The sequence below is a fragment of the Puntigrus tetrazona genome, unplaced genomic scaffold (assembly GCF_018831695.1).
Source record: "Puntigrus tetrazona isolate hp1 unplaced genomic scaffold, ASM1883169v1 S000000006, whole genome shotgun sequence".
In the NCBI taxonomy this organism is placed as follows: domain Eukaryota; kingdom Metazoa; phylum Chordata; class Actinopteri; order Cypriniformes; family Cyprinidae; genus Puntigrus; species Puntigrus tetrazona.
Window position 1 is genome coordinate 234,739 of NW_025047686.1, and position 22,308 is coordinate 257,046.

The 22,308-nt window shown below is 36.7% G+C and overlaps 2 protein-coding genes, 1 non-coding gene and 1 pseudogene across 3 annotated transcripts; 2 read left to right on the forward strand and 2 right to left on the reverse strand.

Moving 5' to 3' along the window:
• Nucleotides 1-285: 285 nt before the first annotated feature.
• On the reverse strand, nucleotides 286-379 carry trnai-uau. The gene is made up of 2 exons: nucleotides 342-379; nucleotides 286-321 (listed from the first exon to the last, which is right to left on the reverse strand). It is a non-coding gene; the product is annotated as a tRNA-Ile (tRNA).
• A 4,230-nt stretch (nucleotides 380-4,609) lies between these two features.
• LOC122332217 (3-hydroxyanthranilate 3,4-dioxygenase-like) lies at nucleotides 4,610-9,555 on the forward strand. The gene is given in 11 exon segments (XM_043229513.1): nucleotides 4,610-4,783; nucleotides 4,871-4,949; nucleotides 6,896-6,976; nucleotides 7,614-7,720; nucleotides 7,957-8,046; nucleotides 8,212-8,255; nucleotides 8,515-8,590; nucleotides 8,592-8,658; nucleotides 9,041-9,109; nucleotides 9,208-9,290; nucleotides 9,455-9,555. Coding segments are annotated over 11 exon segments (861 nt in total). The 5' UTR covers nucleotides 4,610-4,694; the 3' UTR covers nucleotides 9,531-9,555.
• Nucleotides 9,556-10,124: 569 nt separating this feature from the next.
• On the reverse strand, nucleotides 10,125-14,871 carry LOC122332219 (transmembrane protein 229B-like). The gene is made up of 2 exons (XM_043229515.1): nucleotides 14,765-14,871; nucleotides 10,125-11,680 (listed from the first exon to the last, which is right to left on the reverse strand). Exons 1-2 carry the CDS (start codon nucleotides 14,811-14,813, stop codon nucleotides 11,211-11,213), a joined length of 519 nt encoding a protein of 172 aa, XP_043085450.1. The 5' UTR covers nucleotides 14,814-14,871; the 3' UTR covers nucleotides 10,125-11,210.
• Nucleotides 14,872-16,749: 1,878 nt separating this feature from the next.
• On the forward strand, nucleotides 16,750-19,576 carry LOC122332215 (annotated as a pseudogene).
• The last annotated feature ends 2,732 nt before the right edge of the window (nucleotides 19,577-22,308 follow it).

Below are 22,308 nucleotides of genomic sequence, written 5' to 3' on the forward strand. Positions count from 1 at the left end.
GCTAATATCAAACATACAAAGACATTAGTACATTAATACCAATACCGTGTTACAAAAAGCGCGGATCAGTTTATTTAAAATGCATTTATTAAAAATAAATATACAAGTAATTAAACGACATAAACATGTATTATTTTTAAGTCATTATTTTACGTAATTGTACTTACATAGCCTATTCGTTATCAAACTCCCATGACGCCAATATTTTACGTGCTGTTTAAAAACACAGGCCTATTGTGCAAACTGTAATAGCAGCAAGTAGCATTTTAAGCAACACAAAAACACTGCTCCAGGTGAGGCTCGAACTCACAACCTCGGCATGGCTCTGCAATGTACTGCTGTATAAGTACCGCGCGCTAACCGATTGCGCCACTGGAGCTTCGCTCACATTGGCTGCAATCGTGTATATGACCACGAGCTTTATCATCCCTGCAACATATCCCAAATACTTCTAAATGCATTTTTTTCCCGCTGTGACTTCGGTATTCGTTTATTGATCGAGACTTATATTCTGCTGGCTATATACTGAACGCTTCGTTTTTCCCACAGCCAGTTGTTTGAAGCCTCACGTGTTTTAGCTTGCTGTGTAAGTTAGTGAAGACATGCAGTAATACGCTTTATCGTATTTCGTAGGGTAGCGTACATCATGTGCATTGCTTTTAACCCTTAAATGCGATGTTTTGAACGATAGCAATGCTCTGTCAATATAGCAGTTTGTACTATTTGACGCTAGCGTTATAGTGATTAGTTAGCAAGAGAGCTAGCGTAACAGCAGATTGTCAACATGGCATTGTTCTTCCACCATTATAATATGAAACAAGCTGCTTTTCTTCTATTTCACATTTGTAATACATACGTTTATGCTTCGGTAAAAAATAAATTCGTCTTACGAACGTTAATACTAAACAACGGGGTTTTACGATGCACCTCTGTTACCCTGTCCCGACAATTACAAATTCTACTTTCCTCACATATTCTACTTGCATATTATTTCATTAGTAACTCACGGACAATTTTAGCAAAACTGCTCTGTGCTACGGTACCGTTCAGAGCACTCACGTTTCGTTTAGTACGCTGTAAACAGGCAGAAATTATTATAAATACTCTATAACTCCCTCTATAGGTAATTGTTTCTTAAAGGAATGGTTCACCCAAAAATTTAAATACTGTCATCATTTACTCACCCTCGAATAGTTTCAAACCTGCGTGAATAATATTTTTAAGAAGGTTTGTAACCAGGCTGTTTTGGGTCACCATTGACTTCCATAGTAGCAAAATAAAAATATAAAGATAAAAAATACTAAAAACGATGGTGACCCAAAACCGCCTGCTTACAAACTTTCATTAAAATATCCTCCTTTGTGTTCGGCAGAACAAAGAAATTCATACAGGTCTGAAATTACTCGAGGGTGAGTAAATGATGACAGAATAAAAAATTTGGGTTGAACTATTTTTTTTAACTGTTTTAACTAAGAGCGAATAATCTGCCCATCAGGTCACCCAAACCTAAAAATATGCTAAATTATATGAACTTCTGAGAAAGGTCATCTGGTGTTGCTAAATGTCTTGTAATTACATTGGCCTTTCAACAAATCATTTGGTCCAGAGCCACATATCTACGCTGATAAAACATCCCCATTTCCCAAGAGAAAGAGATCTTCACCAGACAGTGTCAGTTACTTCAAAATGAATAAAATTAAGATGAAATTGAGATGAAATTCACAGCTCAAAGTGCAACCTTTCCCGAAACACACCTCTTTAATTCTACTTCAAAATGAAGTCTTTTATATATAAAAGTGAAAGATGCAGCCAGCAAATAATGGGGTAGAGGAGCTGTCAGGGTGATGGTGCATTGCAAATAAGCCGCAGTGATGAAATAACATGACAACAGAAATAACTGGTAGGCTGTGGGTTCATTTCAGTTTAAGCTATTTTTCAGGATGCCTTCCAGTTTTGACTCTTCGATGTCTACTGACGCACGCTCTTTATGTCGCTTCTCCTCTTCCACCAGACACCCTGCATTCCGAAACTGCAGCTATTGTTCTGAGCTCTGAATAAATGCCCCATTTATATGGCATGCATATTTATTTTTGCGTCCTTTATGCTCTCTTCCCATTTTAACATGCTTCTTCCTCAATTTTGCTAATACGAACACATTTGTGCGTTCCCAGACTCTCTATTTTTGTTTCGCTTCTCGCTTTGCCATATTTGTACATCCTCAGGTGTCACGGATCTTAATAATTCTGTAAGCGTTTGGGGCACTGAAATAAAGTTATGCATCTGAATAAATTGAGACGGCCGTTTAGAGATCCCAGGGAAGCTATATAGACACCTACTTGTGGTAAAGGAAGTAGTTATACTTTCCATTTACCGGCAATCACAGTGAAAAGGCTGTCAAATCTTTTTGAATATACAACATCTGTTTTAACTACAACCGCAAGATCCATGTGGGATGCCTACACTGAAGTGAAAATGACAGAACCGTGTTTTTGGGAGTGCTTGTATGCAGAGCATATAAATAAATGACTAAATCAAGCTATATAAATCTCCATTTGTTTGTGTTGCTCTTCAACACTTTCACTCTCTGCATACTTATTCAGTACCACCGACAACAGATCTCCAAGGGTCTTCTCTAGATGGTTCCAGGTCATATTGACGGTCTTTATATGGTTCTTGGCACCGTGTGTTTCCTGGTCTGCCTCTTTTGCCCTGCAGGTTCCATGTTAGGGCTTGTCTTGTGATTACGTAAAGCCTGGAAACACACCATGCACCACTTTTCCCCAAATTTCCAACAGATTTTACAGTCTGAACAAGTTGACGCTAGTTGAGGAAAGCCAGAGCTGACAGATTCCAAAAAAAAAAAAGGTAGTGTATGATGCTTCAGACTTTGATCCTATCCGGTCGGAGAATATCAAAACATATTTCAGACGATTTTAGAACACATTTGTTGCTATTTGTCAAACGTTTCCAACAATTTCAAATCAACAAAGTGCACATTTCATGCTTGACTTTCTTGTGGCCCGAACAACTTTAAAGTCTGGTAGTGTACGATCCTCGGGCGTGCATTGTATGATGCTCAGTTTTCCGTCTGTAAGTGTATGATGCCTAGCGTTTTAAAAATGTTCAGATTTTAGTGTATCTCAGCCTTAAGTTGTGCCCTATCCATCTCCAACGCCGTTTCTTGATTTCGTCCTCTGCTGACAGTCGGTCTGTTTTCTGCCACAGTCCGCTGCCACTGATGGTTTCTGGTCAATGGATACATAAGATCTCACAGAGGCAGAGTAGTTCTTCTGTAGTTCTCCAGGTTTTTTTGCCTTGACATTGGTTATGAAGATCCTGGCTGACGTACTCTCTGCCTACCACCAGCATTAAATCTTTTATCTAAGATCTGTATTTTGCGTTTCTGCTTTAACTCATTGTCTTCCAGCAAGGCGCATGTTCGGTTTTATGTAAGATGACTAACAAACATTAAGCAATCCCTGCAAATGATTAATGATAAATGAGGAATTAAGTATCGGAGTGTATCACTGGGATCATAACACTTCCTATTCGTATCAAGCGCTATAACTTTACCTTCAGTCTGGTAAGTTTTTAAAATGTTAACATTTCAGATATGTAATTTTGTCACTGCGGTCACAATTACAATATTATTGTATTTATATGATTTGCTTGGATTTCACTGAAAATGGACTGAATTGCTGTCAAATTATGACAACATCACGTCTAACAAGGAACAGAAAGACTTAGCGGTTCTGAATAATTAAGTACGTGTTAAAGAATTAATAAGGTCTGTGTGGTACTGGTGTTCATTGTATTGATTTTAATAAAGTTTCTGTTTCGGTTTACAAATGGTTAATATGTAAGGTTACTAAGGTTTCACTTTCACTTTGTCTCTTCTGGTTTATGAGCCACTGTTTTATTAGATTATGATTCATTAAATTCCACCTTCTTTCTGCAAAAATTTCATAAAGCTATTAATATGTTAATTCATTCACAAAATATAGCTTTTATGTCACAAAATTACATCAAAATCCCCACGCAACCTTTAAAATCTTAGGACCAAAATCAAAATTTTATTATTTAGTAGTGCATACAAAAAAGTTTACATGATATATTTGTATCGTGTACTACATATTTATTATGTATATATAAATACACACATATAGTATGAATTTTTTATATTTCCTATATAAACATTATATATAACATATTGTTCTAAAATATATACATTCACGTTGTTGCATTTACATATACATGTAGATAATTTATATATAAATATACACAGTTTACACATTATGTAAACAACTAGCTTTATTATGAAAGCGATTAATCACGATTAATTGTTCGACAGCACTATTATTTAGTTTATTTCAGCGTTACAGTGTATTCAACTTAAGATGGTCATTTACATGCAAATGCAGAACTTATTCCAAACAAAACCCTGTAAATCAATGCTCTCTATATTAAAAAGCGAGTTTATGCTGCGGTGTCAGCACTGATAGGTTACTGCTGCGTAAACATGGATTTTAACCTCGCGGTCACACACCGTATGTATGAGCACCGCCCCCATTATTCAATAACTCTGAGGTAGTTTGTCACGGATTCCCTGATGGAATAAACCACAGCTGAAAAAGTTGTTGCCTACCCAGACAGATTATTGCAAGCATCTTGCTGCATTCTGAAATTAGAGAAAAATGACCAACCAGTCTCTTCATGTCAACATTGACAAGTGGATTGCTGAAAATGAGAGTTCGTTTCTACCACCTGTATGCAACAAATTAATGTGAGTTAAATCTTTCATAGGCGAGCAATGACTTATGTATATTCATATATATATATAAAAAAATAAGCCTTGTCTATTGTGTTTTAGGTTCTTTTATCAGCTGAATATTATGTATGTTGGTGGTCCAAATGTAAGGAAGGATTATCACATTGAGGAAGGAGAAGAGGTGAGGTGCTATTCATGCAACAAGTGAGATAATATTACAAATTAACATGATGTGTTCATTTAAGAACAGCCAACTTGCTTTTTTATTTTGATTAACTGCACTGTATTCTGGGAATCAGACCTGAGAAGGCTAACAGGTGATAAGAACAGAGTTAGCCACGATCCTCAAAGGTTAGTGCTTTAGGGGGATTAGATTGTCCAGGAAAAGAAGAGGAAAAGAGCACATAACTAATAATTAAAGATGTTGATATTTGCAGTGTGGTTTTCTGCTCTCATCTCGTGAATTATTCTTTAGGATTTGCTCCACAAACCGAAAAGCTTCCATTGCAGCGGTTTTCCAAATACACTTTGCATTTTTTAATGGGGACAAAGTCTTTGTGATGATGCAATTCCCTGTCCTTTCTCTGAGAGAGGTTGAGTAAAACACAATTTTATAGTGTTTGGCTGAAAAACTACGTTTTTTTAGCTGCATGCTAAGTTTTGGAATACCTTTACAACAGTAAAAACAAGCGGTAGACTTTGACGCTCATTTGCCAAGAACAGCAAGCGTGGCAACTGGAGAGATAATGCCACCAATAAAAGTCAGATACATAACAACCCACACAATATCAACATTAAGACGCTGATTATGATATCACTATGTGTAATATTATGGTAATTAAAGGTGTCAGTCATTTTGCTAACTTTTAGACTTCATTTCTCCAAAGCCCTTCCCTCTTATGACATGTCAGCCAATCCAATGTCAAAATGATTTTAAAACTGAATGCGTTTCTGATTGGCTTTAATTTAAGAAAATAAATAAAGATAATAGTAACTTATTTCTTTGAAGTGCCACTATTATGGATTCATGACAATGAGCTTTCATGCAGTGTTTTAACGCAGCTCTATGTGAATGAAAACACCCTGCAAAGTTTCATACATGTATAATTGAAAGAAAGAGTTGACTCTGAATCATTTTAAAAGGAGTCCAGAGCCATTTCACATTGACATCGATATGAAACATTAGCATATTGCCCACCTGGGAAAATTTGAAACTTGAACAATGTAAATTCATTCTTTGCCACTAGGTGCCTTTTTTTTCGAGCGTTAAAAGTTCATAAGCAGTAAATGTCAACCTGTTGTTTGGGACTCCTGGAAAATAAAACATTTTTAACTACTGCTTTTTCTTTTTCTCTCCACTATTGTCCCTTTCATCTCTGCTCTGTACTTCTGTGAGCAATTTTAAATTGCATCATTTCTCAAGTCTCCTGGGATAAGTTGCATTTCTTATTTGTAAGTCACTGGTTACTGAATAAATTTAAATACGTAAATGAAACCTATTTCAGTGGCTGAAAAACAGAGTATGCACCAGGGCATTAAAACACTTCATACAGCGCCTTTACAGTGGCAAATTTCCAAGTCGTGACAACAGCAGAAAATGAATAGAACTGACTCTTGCTGAGCATCTCACAATATCACACCTTCAAAAATGACCTAGATTAGTTTAGTGAGCCAGTCAGGACTCTGTTCATTGGTTAATGTTTTAATCTTGGTCACTAGAGGTCAGTGCAAGCCATTCGAGAAGGCTATGTTTGCTCTAGATATTCCATGCGTGAGGAAAGTCTACTTTCGAGGCACGATATCTTACATAAGTCTTCTGTTGAGTGTAATTTAGGCTACGTGAAGGTTTAACAGTAAAACTGTTAAATCAGATACAGTTCACAGGGCGGAATGATATAGATTTTCTCTGAAGAAAAGCATGAAGCGTGAAGTTTTATTGCGAGGCTATAAATGAAATCACACTTGCAGAAAAAGAGTTTCTGACACTGCATTTGTAATACAGGTCACAGTTACGAGGCTGATGGTTTTAAACAAAGGCAAACAAGGAAAGCTATAAGCGTTGTCTAGTTCACAGAACACTAATATTCCTCTGACTGACTTCCTGTTTTATTTGCCTTTGTGTCGTAGCTCTTTTACCAGGTCAGGGACATGGTTTTAAAAGTGATAGAGAACGGCAAGCATAAAGACATACACATTCGTGAAGGAGAGGTGAGAATCATCTGGATTTGTCTGAAAAGGCTGTTTTCTGTCAAACCACAATGATGTTTTGGTAACACTTTATTAGCTACTTAGTAGTAGCCATTGTACTTGAAATATTAACTCATTAACAGCTTGTTATTATATAGCAGGCAGCTGCTGTTACACATATGTACAATTACACTTAAGTACAATCTCGGTACACCTTATTTTAAGTAGCTTATGCCTGTGTGATATTCTATAATTTCAATGTAATTATAAAGGTATTACATGTACTAATGGGATCGATCAAACTAAGGTGCAGCTAGATAAGGTTTACAGTATAGATACACATCAAGTACAATTCTGATACACTTTATTTTAAGTAGCTTATGTCTGTGTACTCGATTTTATAATTATGTTGTATAAAGCCTGAAACACATATGTGACAATCTTTTGGTTACACAAGCAGCTGTGTAACAGACTCGCTCTGTAACATATTTGTAACAGTAGCTGACTATTACATCTACATAATTACAAATTGTTTCATAACTTAGTTGCATTGTAAGTACATTTTGTTTTATGGAAGTGCAACAGCTTCTACTAAGTACTAGGTAATTATCTTTAAATAAAGAGTTACTAACGTTTTATATGTTGCTGCTATTCTCAGATGTTCCTTCTTCCTGCACGGATTCCCCATTCTCCTCAGAGATACGCAAACACAGTAGGATTGGTGGTGGAGAGAAGGAGGCTTCGCTCAGAGACAGATGGCCTCAGGTACCATGGGATACTTCTCCTAGACACATCCATCCTACATTTTGTCTGCCTTTGAGCTAACCATACTCTCAAGTCAACCCCAACACACACTGGGATCAATTATTTGTCACCTTAAGATCACACTTGCCTGTTGATGTTACTGTACATTTACCTGAACCGCAATGCTGTAATGCTACTATTGTGGAATAAAACATAAAATATGGGTGACAAAGGATGTGTCATTTCTCTTCTGCTAGGTATTTTGTGGATAATAGTACGGATGTCTTGTTTGAACGTTGGTTCTATTGTGAGAACCTGGGAACCCAACTTGTTCCCGTCATCAAAGAGTAAGTATTATTTGCTTCTGTTAAGGTTGATTCTTTAATGTTTAATCAAAAATACAGTTATACAAAAATACATATACAGTATTTACCCTGAGGTATCTTAGTCTTCCCAATTTTGTGTGCGTATGCATGTACATAAAAATAATGAGCTACATTTGTATATGTCAGGTTTATGGATTCCAAACAGAATAAAACAGGAAAGCCTGATCCAGGTAAATGCAATTGTTCACTTTACTGTTGCATGATGAAACAAGGTGAAATACCCTTATATTTAAATGCCATTACTGTATAGGCCTGTAGTTCTGGGGTCGTAATACCAGGGTTTTGATATAAATGATTTGTTCTTCTCTATATCTGAAGGTTTTGTGTAATAACAAGTTTGCTCTAATTGAACACTTGTAATGCTTACTTGTACATAGTTCTTATATATTTAATCACTCTGTTCATTCAGTAACTGTTTAATCTTTGCAGCTGAACCCATCAAGCCAACCCCATACCCACTCAACGCAATGAAGGTGATGGAACCGTTCTGCTTCAGAGAGTGGGTGGAAAGCAGAAGCCCGCCTGACCAGGGGTCAGCCGGTGGATATGTTCGGAGCACAGTTTGAGACTGAGGTGAGGAGAAGAAGCTTAGTTAACCAATCCGTCCTACTTCCTGCAGGAGTCAGTCAGATGAGATCCTGGTCATTAATCAGAGGTCTGACTGTGAGCAGTTTCTCATCAGCAAAGTATTGACGTATGCATAAGGTGGAGGAAGACCGAGCCTGTCTGTCAAATGGAGTCAACCATTACAAGAACAGGAAACCGAACTTCTGCAGCTTGGACCTCATTCCTTTCTAACTGTGTCCTGTGAAATTTTGTTTAACTCATGAAAGAGTAGCAAGACAGTGAGCTACTGATTTACAGTTGTGCCGAGTATTGAGAAATGGGACTTTGTAGATGATGGATGAAGCTTAGGCAATAATGCATTTGCTGACTTAGACCTTCTGCCTAATAGACGTTTCTCTTTGGTGCCGGGACATCCGGAACATCTAGGAGAAAAACTGATGGCTGGATCTGGCAACTGGTAACACATTCTTCATAATCGTTTTTATATTCCTTCTGACCTTCAGGTTTACTCTTAAACTTTGCTTTTTTACCACTTTTTACTGAATTTTCTTTTAGGAGGGGTCCTCCAGCATCTTCATGAATGGCAAGGAGTACAACCTGTCCATAGGAGATTGTCTTCTTATATTTGGAGAGACAGAGTGAGTGTGCTATTCATACAAGCATGTTGTGCTAATAGTCTAATAACTGCTAAGTGACTGAACGTTTTGTGATGAATAAGAAATCTCAGTGACAGAAAACTGAGCAAGTATTTATATTACTGTGTGCGAATGACAACACTGTGTTTGTGTGTGGGCTTCTTTAGGTATCAGTGGAAACGATCACAAGATTGTGTCGCTTTGTATGTTGCCCAAGACCCAGAAAGGAAAAGACCCTTCTGAGACAATGGTTTTTAATAACGACAATCAACGCTGCTTCAAGTGCAGTATCATGTATACAATAATCACAATATTCAAACATTATTACACAACACATAAGTTTCTTGTATTAGGCCTTAAATAATAAAAAGCCTTAGTCGATAAAAAATTTTTTTATTAAAAAGGTATTTAAATACAATTAATATAACGGTCTACATTATAATTTATTGTTTGATTTAATTTAATGCCTTTAAATATGTAATGCATTATATATTTCAGATTTCATCAATCCTAAATTGATTTTATAAAACGGTTTCGACATAACCATCTGGCTACAGTGTTGGTACCAAAAATATAAAATAGTATGGTGCTGTCCAATTTTGGTACCTGACAAAAATGTGCTGCTACTCAGCAGTTTTATAAAGCAGAAAAGCTAAGGTAGCGTTAGATAATGTGTGGTTAAAGCTAGCACATTTGGCAGCTATCCAACACACTTGGCCGCACTGTGATAGAAATGGTGGTAAACATGTGAGATGCGGTTCACTGCCCTCGATTCATTGAAAAGCAGGACCGTAGAAGTGAAACATGGCATAACAAACAGAGCAAACGGAAAAGGTGAACCTGTAGACCTGACAGTTTTATTCCAGCACTTGTGTAAGGCTGGTAATTTGCTGCCTAAGGTAACACTGGAAAAAGGAAAAAGTGCTGGTTTCATACCAAAGCCAGAATCTCGGTATTGTGCCAACCATTCTTGCCTGCAGTCCCAGGTATTAACATATAAACAGTGTTTCTGTTATCGTTATGTGCAATGTTTTCCTAACATTCAGACCGAGTTTTATCTTCACTTTTGCAGAACAAAGCAACAGTGCCGTTCGCTTTTTTCTGCAGCCTTGGTTTTGAAAATAAATTTTCCATTCGTTTTTCCCATAGGGATTTTTAAAACATCTGAAGTAGTCAAAGCAGTCGGCTACAAGGTGAATCACATCACAAGAGACACAATCGCACGATGAATGCAAAATACATAATTAAATGAAAAATGACAGATAAATATGAAACCATTATGTCAGAACGCCTATTGTGCTTTCTTTAGTTCTCTGTTAGAAAATTATTTCTTTGCAGAATCATGGTTAAAAGTAGTTTTTGCCAGGAATTTTGCAGTTCAACACGAATATTAAAACATGCAAATGAACAAACGAATAAATGAAGACTGACGGCTTCGATAAAAGAACACACCGCTGATTAATAACCTTGTAGCTCACTGTGAGTCTGTCTTTAAAAATTAGATATAAATTCACATTTGCGAGTTGTAATGTCTAACTCTGAAGAACAAAAAAGGCCAGTAAAAGCTTCATTTAAATTCAATTTAAGATATTTTGGATGAAATCCGAGAGGCTTGTGACTGTCCCATTGACCGCCTAGTAATGAACACTCTCATGGTCCAGAAAAGTATGGAAGACATCATTAGAATATTCCATCTGTAATGTTTCATTCCACCATATCTCAAGCCTATTGGTTTGCATCCAAAATATCCTAAATTGTGTTTTCCGAAGTCAAAGCTTTTACGGGTTTGGAATGACATGGGGGTACAGTAAGTGTTTAATGATCAAATTCACTTTGGAGTGGAGTAACCCTTTATCCCAGCACAAAGGCATATCATTTTGGTATTGTTTGTTAAACAGTAAAGATGTGCAACGAGGTATAGGTTTATTTTGACTGCTTATCTAGTCGTATCTTCAAAGTGTTCCCGATAACGTGTTTTTCAGCTATAAGTGCCGCCAACGCCCATGGAGCGGCATATTCGAGCGTCACCAGCCCTATGAAGTTATACCTGAATTCTGAATAGTCCCAAGGACAGGCCCCGAACAGCCTGAGCAGAAAGCCCCAGCTGAACTCCCACAGATAGATAAAGAGAGTGTAAACAGTCAGTCTGACTGGTAGGGGGCGGTGTTTCTGCTTCAGCCTCGCGCTTAGGCTCTCCATGACGAAAATGGCAGAGCTGTAAATAAGAAGTGCCCATAGGCTTGTGTGGCCTGCGAGTCTGTGGTCACGGGTGTAATACCAATCCCAAGCTGCGGTGAACGCCACCTCACAGAGACACCCGTGCAGGGCGTAAATGTACAGTCGGGCGAGAGGTGAGAGGGGTGTGGTTGTGATTTGACCAGAGCCGTCAGTGTCTGCAACAACAGAAGGTTTTGTTAGCACAAGTGTACGTACTTGCCTTTGTTGATTATACTTTATATGATTAACTAGCAAGCAAACGTTTGATGCGATAAAGGCTTGGAGGATGTGCAAAACAATCCAGAAGGCATTACGCGTTCTTCAGTGGAAAGACAAATACTGTTTGTTATTTGGCTTCATTATCTGCATGTTAAAGATATATTAGTGAAGCACGCTTCTGAAATCTCTCACTTGGTCACTTATAAATAGTGTTTATTATTGCCTTTTAAGTCATTGTATCTGTGCTCTGGATACTAAAAGGTAAGTGAAAGAGCCCTGGTTTTGTCTAAGGTGAAAATCTTCGATCCGATTTCCTTTGTGGAGTCACAGTCAGGTTCACTTTTTCACAATTGCGAATTTATATGAATTGGGGACTTGAAAATATGTATAATTTAGAAATAAATCAGACATTTTTACAAGTGGGGTCGATCTGAGTTCATATGAGTTAGCCACCTCAAAGTCTGAATGAATTGCATATGTTATAATGTTATAATTGTAGCATGTGTCAATTAATATGCACTTATTGATAATCTTATAGGCCAGTAGGTTAGGCTAGGAGAATGTAAATTAAACAAATAGATTTAGAATAAATGTTTGTATTGTACTGTGGTTTCTCTCTCTTTCTCTCTCTCTCAATTAAAATAAATCAAAAGGATCCTAGTATACGACAAATTTAAGTTTTAAGTCAAAAAGTTTACAGTTAATAGTTTTGACAGTTCCATTTTGAAGTCAAAATTAACTCCTTAGTGTTAAACACAAGGCCAAATAAACAGTTCAGAAGACTTTGTCTAATTGGACAGTCGTTAAAATGTCAATCATCACACTGAAATACATTTAACTTAAATTAGTACATTTTCCTTACATTCTTTTACTCTCTTCTGGTTAGTTTACTATTTGCTGTATGATTCTTTAATCGTTTGCGTTTTATTATTTTATTTAATTTTCCAAATCATGCAGGGTTACAAAATGTCTAGTTCTGAAGAAAAAAGTTTCACAATTCTGCAATTGCATGTCACCACATTAGAACTGTGAGATAATCTTTTTAGTTTATATTAGCTCAGTCCTGATTTCTCAGAATTGTGAGTTTTGTAAAAAAAAAAAAAAAAAAATATTTATCATTTATTTTTTTATTTATTTTTTAATAGTTGTAAACTAATAATAAATCTAAACAATTTACTATTAAAGTAACTAATAATATAGCTTATATTATAACTTAAGCAAATATAACCAGGACCGAGAAAACGTATTAGTAGATAAAAGTATCTTTGAGTGCTCCAAGCATGTATCAAACAAGTACAGAGATTTTTTTATAATCTAATTTCATTTTCAAGAAGCAGAATGAAAGGGTATTTGTGGATTTTATTGTACAGGATATGGGCAATGAGAAATGCTTAGCTTGACAATGTGCGGTGGCATCTGCCACTATTGCAATATTTTCCTTTCCAAATGCTCTACAAAAGACATTTTGTGACCCATTTAATGCAGAACAACTGGACACACTACATTTATTTACTGACAGACGTCTGCTTTTGGATCTGTTGCTGCTATCATTTTATCGGTAATAAATAAAGAGCAATATTGCTGAGAAAAATAGAAAAATCCTTCCCTTGGAAACCTAAAAACATGTAGTTTAGCGACATTCTAATGTCAAAATGTGGCATTTAAAGCTAATTTATTTAAAATAGTCAGTTGCTCACTGTTGCCCGTCTAATTGTTTAATAACCAGACAACAAATTGTATTTGCTCCCATTTAATTCAATTTTCTTACAAATTGAAAAATCTCCTTGATGCACTTTTGCTATTTATTTACTAAATGTCATCCCCGGACATACTGAATATATGAATCAGCTGCTCACCGTAGTTGAGGTGTAAACACGTGTTAAAAGGAAAACCTTACTGATATAGAGTAAACTTGTAGAGTTGAACCATAGTACAGATATTGCCGAGATAAGATGCCCAAAAATAGGTCACTCTCAGATACAGGCTCAAATCACACATGAAAGGCAAATAAGGATCTTTCAGCTTTCATTCTGAGTATGACGCATCAGAACATTTCAACCAAGTAGTTTGTGTGTCAGTGTTCCTTCTGACGTTATGTTATAGGTTCACCTCCTCGCTCGCTGGTTTTAGATTTAAGCTGGCTTCCTAGCTGGACTTTTTTTTGTGACCCCTTGAAAAAAGCCCCAAACCTCTTCTGAGATCATAGAAACAGAGATCAAACAAAGCAACGACATTAAGGCCTAACTTAAAGGGGTCATGCTGATGATGGCGGATGGTTTCGATGACGTCTTTCATACTTTCCTGGACCTTGACAGTGTTCATTACTTGGCAATCAAATAAACCTATTCAAACCTGGCATTCAAATAATACTTACAGAAAAATATATGCAATACAATTATAAAATAGAAGTAATAACTTTTTTTCTTTTTTGATACACAAAAGCATTATGGCCAAAGATATGACTATTTCTGAACAGTCTAATAGAAGTATATACATTAGGGGTTATGCCTTTGGGTCGTTGGATAACTGATGACTAATTTGTTCCTCTTTTGTAAGTCCCTATGGATAAAAGCATCTGCTAAACGCATTAATGTAAATGTAAGTCATGCTGTCAGCACCAAGATAAACGATGTGCCTATCATCTGTTGTATACGAGAAAAATCTGGCAATTGCTGCCACTAATTGTACAGGAGTCATTGGGTTTTCATACCCTGTTTCCATCATACTGAATGCAGTTTTCTTGTGATACTTGTTGCATTTTCTTTTTACATTTGGTGCAAGCAAAGCCTTAGCCTATCCAATGGTATTTTACTTCCAACTAACGCAGTGATAGTTCCAACCGTAATTAAACGTGTCTGACTTCTTGTTTGGACGCCATGTATTTGAGCCGTGCCCAGTTAAATAGAGATGTTTTCTCCGCCATTAGAAATCATTACAGGAGAAGCGCCATCATCCATTCAGATATCAGCCATGCGTGAATGATTACCTGAAATCACTGAAATCAACTGTTCATTTCAAACGATAAACCACCTAAAACTCACCATCACTCTTAGGGCCCTGCCTTCTCACCAGTAACGTTCTAGACTCCATCTCCCGTTCGTCCGACTCAACAGCACAGAGCGGCTTCTTGAATCTATACCATTTCCTGTTACTGCCTGTTCTCTAGTCCTGAGAGCACAATGGCTAAATATTAAGCCAGCGCTATCAGTGACATCCCCACTTGGGCTGTACAGAAATAAAGAGTCTAAAGGGCGGGGACCCTAGGCATACTATGGGATCAAGAGATGCAAACAAATATACTGGTACAAGGCTTTCTGGGGGAGCTGTGATAGGCCCGTTGATCATTCTTCATACTAGCAGAAGTTTTGCATGTTATCACTTGATGTTATTGAAAATGGGTTTTGTGGCTTTAAGCAGATGTAGCTGTTATTAAAACTTTGCAACTTTTGAATACACGGTCAAAATAAAGACTGTGGTCAACTTAAAGCCATCTCACAAGTCTCCAAGATTTATCTTGACATTTTTGAGAGGATTTCTGGTTGCACTGTTACGTGCATTTCTGATGCAAAATGTACTCCAAAATATCTGTTTGCCTACATTCTATGGCAATCCCAGAATGCAACAAAGTGAGGGACATGTCCATTATAAACATACATATTTATAAAACAAATATACAAATAATAGTAATTATTATTATTATAATTATAATTCATATATGCATTGGCATTGCAACTTGCCAAAATGTTATTGAAATAAATTTTAGTCTGTTCTGCTGTACGCTCCACGCTATGCACAGCTTTGTTTTATTTTAGTGATAATGCTTTAAAACACAGCTTCCTGTGAAGACAGTAGATCAGAAGGCAGCTCAACGTGTTTTGGAACGGCGCCAGACATAAGGTGATATTTCAGGTAAATATGTAGCTGACCAAAACACTCATTATACAGAATATGACAATGATACATTAGCAATTAAAATGTGTTCTCTGCTCCATGTCACATCCAATTTCTAGTTTCCACAGTCGAGATAAACAATTCTGTGAGCTGGGCTAATGACACAAGAGGCTTTAACCTAAAATAAGAGGAAGTCAAACACATCGCTATAAATAATAGCCCTAGTTCATGCAAAGGAAGAACTTTTCTCCAGGACATACAAAAGCTGCCATGGCACCATTATTATATCTCTCATGTTTGCTTTTCTGCTGCGTAATAAAAAGTCAAATGACTGATTAGTGGGGAACAGAGTCCAATGCAAATTTGTACACAATAAACAAAAAGATAAAAAAGGTGGTCTTAATTATTTATCTTTTATATGAAAAAAAGCATACATATCCACAGTCGTACACCGTAAAAAGTGAAAGACTGAGGCACAAAACATCTCTGTTTGAGTGTTATGACTAGCACAATAAAGAAACGCTGGCTCAGCCAAATGCCATAAATGTGGGGGCATATTGATATGCATGGTATTACCTTCACATGTAACCACTGTTAGTTTAGAATCGTTGCTTATGCACTGAACAGCAAGGATATTATCTCTGCAGACATCAAACTGTTGAAGTGTCAGAAAGAGCAAAAGAAGCATCAGTATTGGCCTCAACTTCACTTTCCATCTTGATGTCACTACGAGATTTTAAGGAATACATTCGTACATGTTACCTTACTTAAGTTTAAAATGGGGCTTGAAACCTGTCATTCAGTAGAGTTTTTATTCTCTTGAAGAGTTTGGTTTCGCACAGGATGCACGGGAAATTCTAGCTGGACTAAAACAGATGGATCTCATCATTAGACCACACTATATGCCTTTTGAATTTATGCCAAGCTGCATATTTGCATGCAACCAGTTTGTTCAGCAGTGTTGCTGTGCAACAACATCACTTTCTTATGCTTTAAACATTATTGCATATCTATATATTGCATTATTGAAATAAACTAAATGTATTAAAACAGGGTAATGTAAGGTAACGTTAAAACTGCACCAAAATTGGGTAAGACACGTTCCTTTGCGTCATTATGACTCAGACAGAGGAAGCTCGCTTTGACACAACTACTGAGCGCGAGCTTCGCTCAGACAAGAACTTGTTTCACACTCTCTCAAGACACAATCTGCCAAATAGTCAGTTGTCAACTCTGGTAAGTCACGAGAAACTTTTCTTACAGAAAAACGATTACCTTTTTATCTAAATTAAGAACTCCACTTTAAGCTGGGTCATATTTAATGGTGAAACGTAGCTCATGAAACCAGGGCTGTATTTGCAAATGATAAATTAACACTGAAGTTGGTTTTATGCATCGATGTTAAAGGTTAGGTGAACAACAAAATCACTTTAAAACCGCATAGAGCAAATATGTTTTTCTCATATTTAACCAAAGGTAAAACATGTACCTGAAGAGAGATGGGAAATGTGTATTACCGTTTCCATTCATCTTTTCTACATAGAACTCTATGGTCAACAGATGACAGACCAAGCTGAAACCTGCTGTTACTCTGTTCTCTGCAAAGAGGAACAACCCTGACCTTGTTGGGCGCCAACATAACTTCATTTTGATTAAAAAAGGAAAACAATGTCTATTCATAACCAAAAATGTTTAATTAAAATCCTAATTTCAGATACATTTATTTCAGTATGTAGATATGCAAGCTGACTGTGTAAACCATATGTAAAACACTACTTCTCCTTTACATATTGATATTTCAAAATCCTCTAAAGAAATAAGATTGCTTCGGTTTCATGGTTAAAAATGGTCCGCTGTGCAGATATTTGCATGCTATTCATGGGTACACATATTTTCAGTTTCATTGCTCCAAGAATCCAGAACCCCATAAATCATTTAGATTATTTTTCAGTAGTCAATATTAGATTGGATTATTTTTCTTAGTACACATTTTAACCCTTTGATATATGAATCATGAAACCGTAAAGTTGGGAAAATACTAAAAGGAACGCAAAGAGAACAGTTGGTTAACAGGGAAAGTTCACGCCACAATTAAAATAAATAGTTAATACTGAAGTTGATCTTTTTTTTTCTTTTTTTTATTCTGTTAAATACAAAAGAAAATATTCTGAAGAATGTTGGAATGTTGAAAGTGGTGGCAGACATTGAAAAAAAATTAATGGAAGTCATTGGCTGACTACCAATATTTTTCCAAATATCTTTGGTGTTCCATAGGAAAAAAAAAGTTTTCTAAACAAACATGAGAATGAGTAAATAATGGAAAAACGTGCCTTTTTGGCTGAACTATCCTTTTAAGGAAATCATGCATGGTGTTTTTAGACAACCATTCTTGAATGGTTATAAATGCATTTTAAAAACCTCAACTTAAATGGATGTCACAAATCATTCAAATGCCTGCTTTTGGTGTCATATTATTTCCACTCGCAGATACTCATGCAACAAAACTTTTGCTTCTACCATATTATGAAACCGTTGTTACTCTAAAACAGTTGCTTCAGCATTTTACACTACACAGGAAGGCAGACTTCCTTGTACAATGCAAACACTGTTGCAACAAGTTTATACTTCTCCCCACTTCTAGTAAAAGGGGTGGGTTTTGTAACATCAGCTCGTTTTAGTGAACAGAAATGTGTGGCCAAAGTGAAAGCCCTGCTATACAGGATGACCACATTCCAGCAGTGATATCACAATGTTGTTTCCATTGCAGAATTTCTAACGTGAAACTGAACTCTATTTTCAGCAATGCACAGCACTTCTGCAACCATGACGTCCAATAACAGTTACTGCGGTGCTTCAACTCAAAACCTGGTGGCATCCATCCTTCCTCCTGTACTCATCATTGAGCTGCTACTGGGTCTTCCTGGCAATTTCATGGCACTGTTTGTCTTCAGCAAAACCCTTAGGACTTGGAGGGCCAATGTCATGTTCCTCTTCAACCTGGTTATGTCTGACTTTCTGCTTCTCATCAGCCTCCCCTTCCGCATCGACAACTTCATGCGTGGTGAGAGTTGGATATTCGGAGACGCCTGGTGTCGGATCAACCTATTCATGCTCTCGGTCAACCGTTCAGCTAGCATCGCCTTCATGACCGCCGTGGCTGTTGACCGCTACTTTAAAGTGGCCCATCCGCATCACAAGATAAACTACATAAGCACAAAGCAAGCAGGCGGCATTGCCTGCTTCATCTGGGCTGTTGTGATATTCCTAAGAATCCCTTTGCTGGCCAACAATCTTCTAGACGAGAAAAACAACATCTCCTTTGCAGGAGCTTTAGCAACTATCAAAATCCATCGCTAGGTATCAAACTGCATTATACAGTGTTTATTTTAGAGTTCTTTTTGCCTTTATTACTCCTGGTCTTCTGCTCCGTGAGTATTGCATGTATCCTACGTACGCGCCAGATGGACAAGGACAAGAAAGGGAAAAGGGCTATTCGGACTGTCCTGGTAATTGTTGGGGTGTTTGTCTTCTGCTTCTTTCCCAGCATTGGCACAGGATTGACGGCACTCTATTTGAAAAAACTCGGACCTACGTACTGTGAGGCTTACACATTCACCAGTCAGTTGTTTTCTACATCCATAGCCTTCACCTACCTAAACAGTGCTCTGGACCCGGTCATCTACTGCTTCTCCAGCTCTATTTTCCGCAATTATCTGAGAAGTATTGTCAACCGAACTGGAATCATGGAGCTACAGATGAGCCGACGGGGCAGTATGCCCAGCGGAAGTGACTGAGGGTCATACCAGTGTACATAGCGCTTAATATTCTTTTTTTCCGTTATATTTTTATTCGTCAAGTTTTCGTTTTGATACATATACGTACTATTGTATTTTTTTTCTTCTTCATATATTTTTATACTGATGCATAGAGAGGTGTATAATAAATCATTAATTGTTTTTTTTATTTGTATGGTAAAAACTGATATATAGTTATTTTTAATATTATTAGTGCAAAAGGACCAGAAAGTACCAGCTGTTTGAACATGACATTCCTAATTTTTCATTACAGTGTCTTAATTTACTTCCATAATGTATTGCAGTAACACTTTTCTGGAGCTCTAGAAGTAAAATGACTCAAGCAACCAATCAATTAATCAGCCAATCAATTAATCAGCCATTCCATCCATCCATCAATCAATCTGCAGAACAGCCGTCAACCAAATGAATTCTGGCTGAGCAAACTCATACATGCTGACTGAATATCGGAGAAGCTCAAGGTGTACGAACAAACCTCCTGGTTTTCTTCCCCGTAATTAAGTCCCTTGAGCTTTGCCAACTAAAAGACAACTTTTTACATTGCCATTAATTGTATTAATTAGAAACATCAATATTAAGTAGCATACTAACAGCAGTTTATGTTTTCTTTTCTTGTTCATGCTTAATTTAAACTGTAAGTGTATTTACTAATGGTTCACATAGCATCCGGAGCTGTAACGGCAATAATCAGCTGTCGATACCTGTGATGCTGCATTCAGGCAAATGCAGGCACACATGCGCATATACAGGTTGTTAGAAATGCAGACACAGAATAAATCTGGCTCCAGTCATGTTGTCATAACTGGAACAGAAGGCTAGAGTGGATGCAGAAGAGGGTCTCTTAACTGCCAGGGGAGATTGCACTTCAAAGGCTCCCACACACTCTCAAGCAGGCAGGATGCACTTCTATCCTCAGTTATAACCCTGAAAAGCTAATCGTTTCTGTGAAAACCCACGAGGGTTGATGTATTTTTGGAAAATCTCTCTCGATGTCGGATCGATATAAATATGTTCTTGTATGTTTTCAAACTGCAATTCTGTGAATAATTTGATGAAATTACATTTGTTGGAGTTAAGAGCCTTCAAGCCAGAGTTAAATAAAAAAAAAAAAATGAATAGAACTATTGGTGACCATTGATGTCCAAAAAACAACAAAACAACCGTCTCGTATCTTCTTTTTGGTTAAGTCAGTCTGTAAATAGTGATGGAACACAAGGGTTATCAAATGACATTTCCTCTCAGCACATACTCTTGTTTGTGGTTTTATGATGATTGCAAGGGCGAGAGATCTAACAAACTCACGTTGTGATAGCATCTTGCTAAATAGAAAATCATGCTTTAACTTCCTGTCTTTCTTCCTTAAAAGTGTACATTCTTGGCTTACACTGCTGCCCAGTGGCTTTTCTTTATTCCTCTGACCGGAAATTAAGCTGACCACAACCCTTCCTGCATGATTTCCACTTTCACCACACTAGAATCAACTCTAGTATTATTTAAATGAGCTGACACTCCAGCCATACTGAATTTATTCCTCAAAACATGTTTGCGATATTTATTTCTAATACCAATTCAATTTCATAGCAGTTTGCTGTCAATCTAGTGGGATAACCTTCTCAATTACCAAAACTGAATAATGTGACAACAGCCATAGTGTGCCTTAATAGCACCTGTACTTCCATTTTAAAGTTAAAATAAACCATTTTGTTAACTGCTTGTGATGATTCAGACAGTATGACAACAATAACGTAATACAGTAACTTCCTGCTCATGTGTTTTGTGGCAACAACATATAGTGTAGAAGTACACTATATTTGCACTTGTAGTGGGTTTGAGATCTACTTGTATATGTGTGACTGCTGCTTGTGATTTATGCATTTGTAAGCACAACTCCAATGTCACAGGATAAATCGAAATGTATACTTTTAATGTAATGTACTGCATTTTTATAATAAAAGTATCTGTCATATGCATAAATGTATGATTCCCTTAAAATAAGAAACTAATTACACTTTTCTTCATCACTTTCAGATGATTAATAACCAAGAGCTCATCCAAGCATGCTAATAACTAATCTTTTTTATGACCTTTCCACTGACACAGAACGAGTCAACAAACCACATCGAGATTTCATTTGCATTCAGCTGTCTAGTTTCAATGCGTAAAATCCATTCGGTTTCCTTTTACAACATTGAGGATTATTACGTCTGTAAGCAAGAGTACATAATTCAACCGACAGATCTTTGTAATGAGTCAAATTTTTGTGCACACTATAGTGTAGTAAATAATAGGTAAAACTTTAGAAAATGTATCCATTATTAATGAATAATTACACAAGAACACGTGAGTAATACAATATTAGCACTCTAGCAACTACTACTAACTAGCAAGACATCAGTAACTATTATTGTTTCATACCTCCCCAAGAACTACTAAGAATTACAGTATACAGGTTCATAATTCATATGAATAATACATAATGTATAATTAACTCTAAAGTGTATAACCAAATACTTAAGAGAGAGTTGGAATTTTGAAGATTGTGATAACTGCGAGTTTTGTAAATTGAGCTATTAATTTTGTTATTAACTCTTTGCTAGATTTAAATTATTGTTAGTGGGTTACTATGATCTTCACTTTAGAATACGGATCCAAATAACTAGTAGTTTCTTCAGAAGGATGAAGTAACACTTGAGTCATTACTATCCAAAGCCTTACGTACCTCTCAAAAGCTTACAATGACGTCAGCTGATATTAGGGAGTTTAGGGATTTTCACTCCTTCCTTTAAAAGGATTTGGTAATACTTGAGCCATTACTAATGGGCAACCATTATCTTAATTTTAAAACTATTTATTATGCATCATTCACATTAATTATGAAC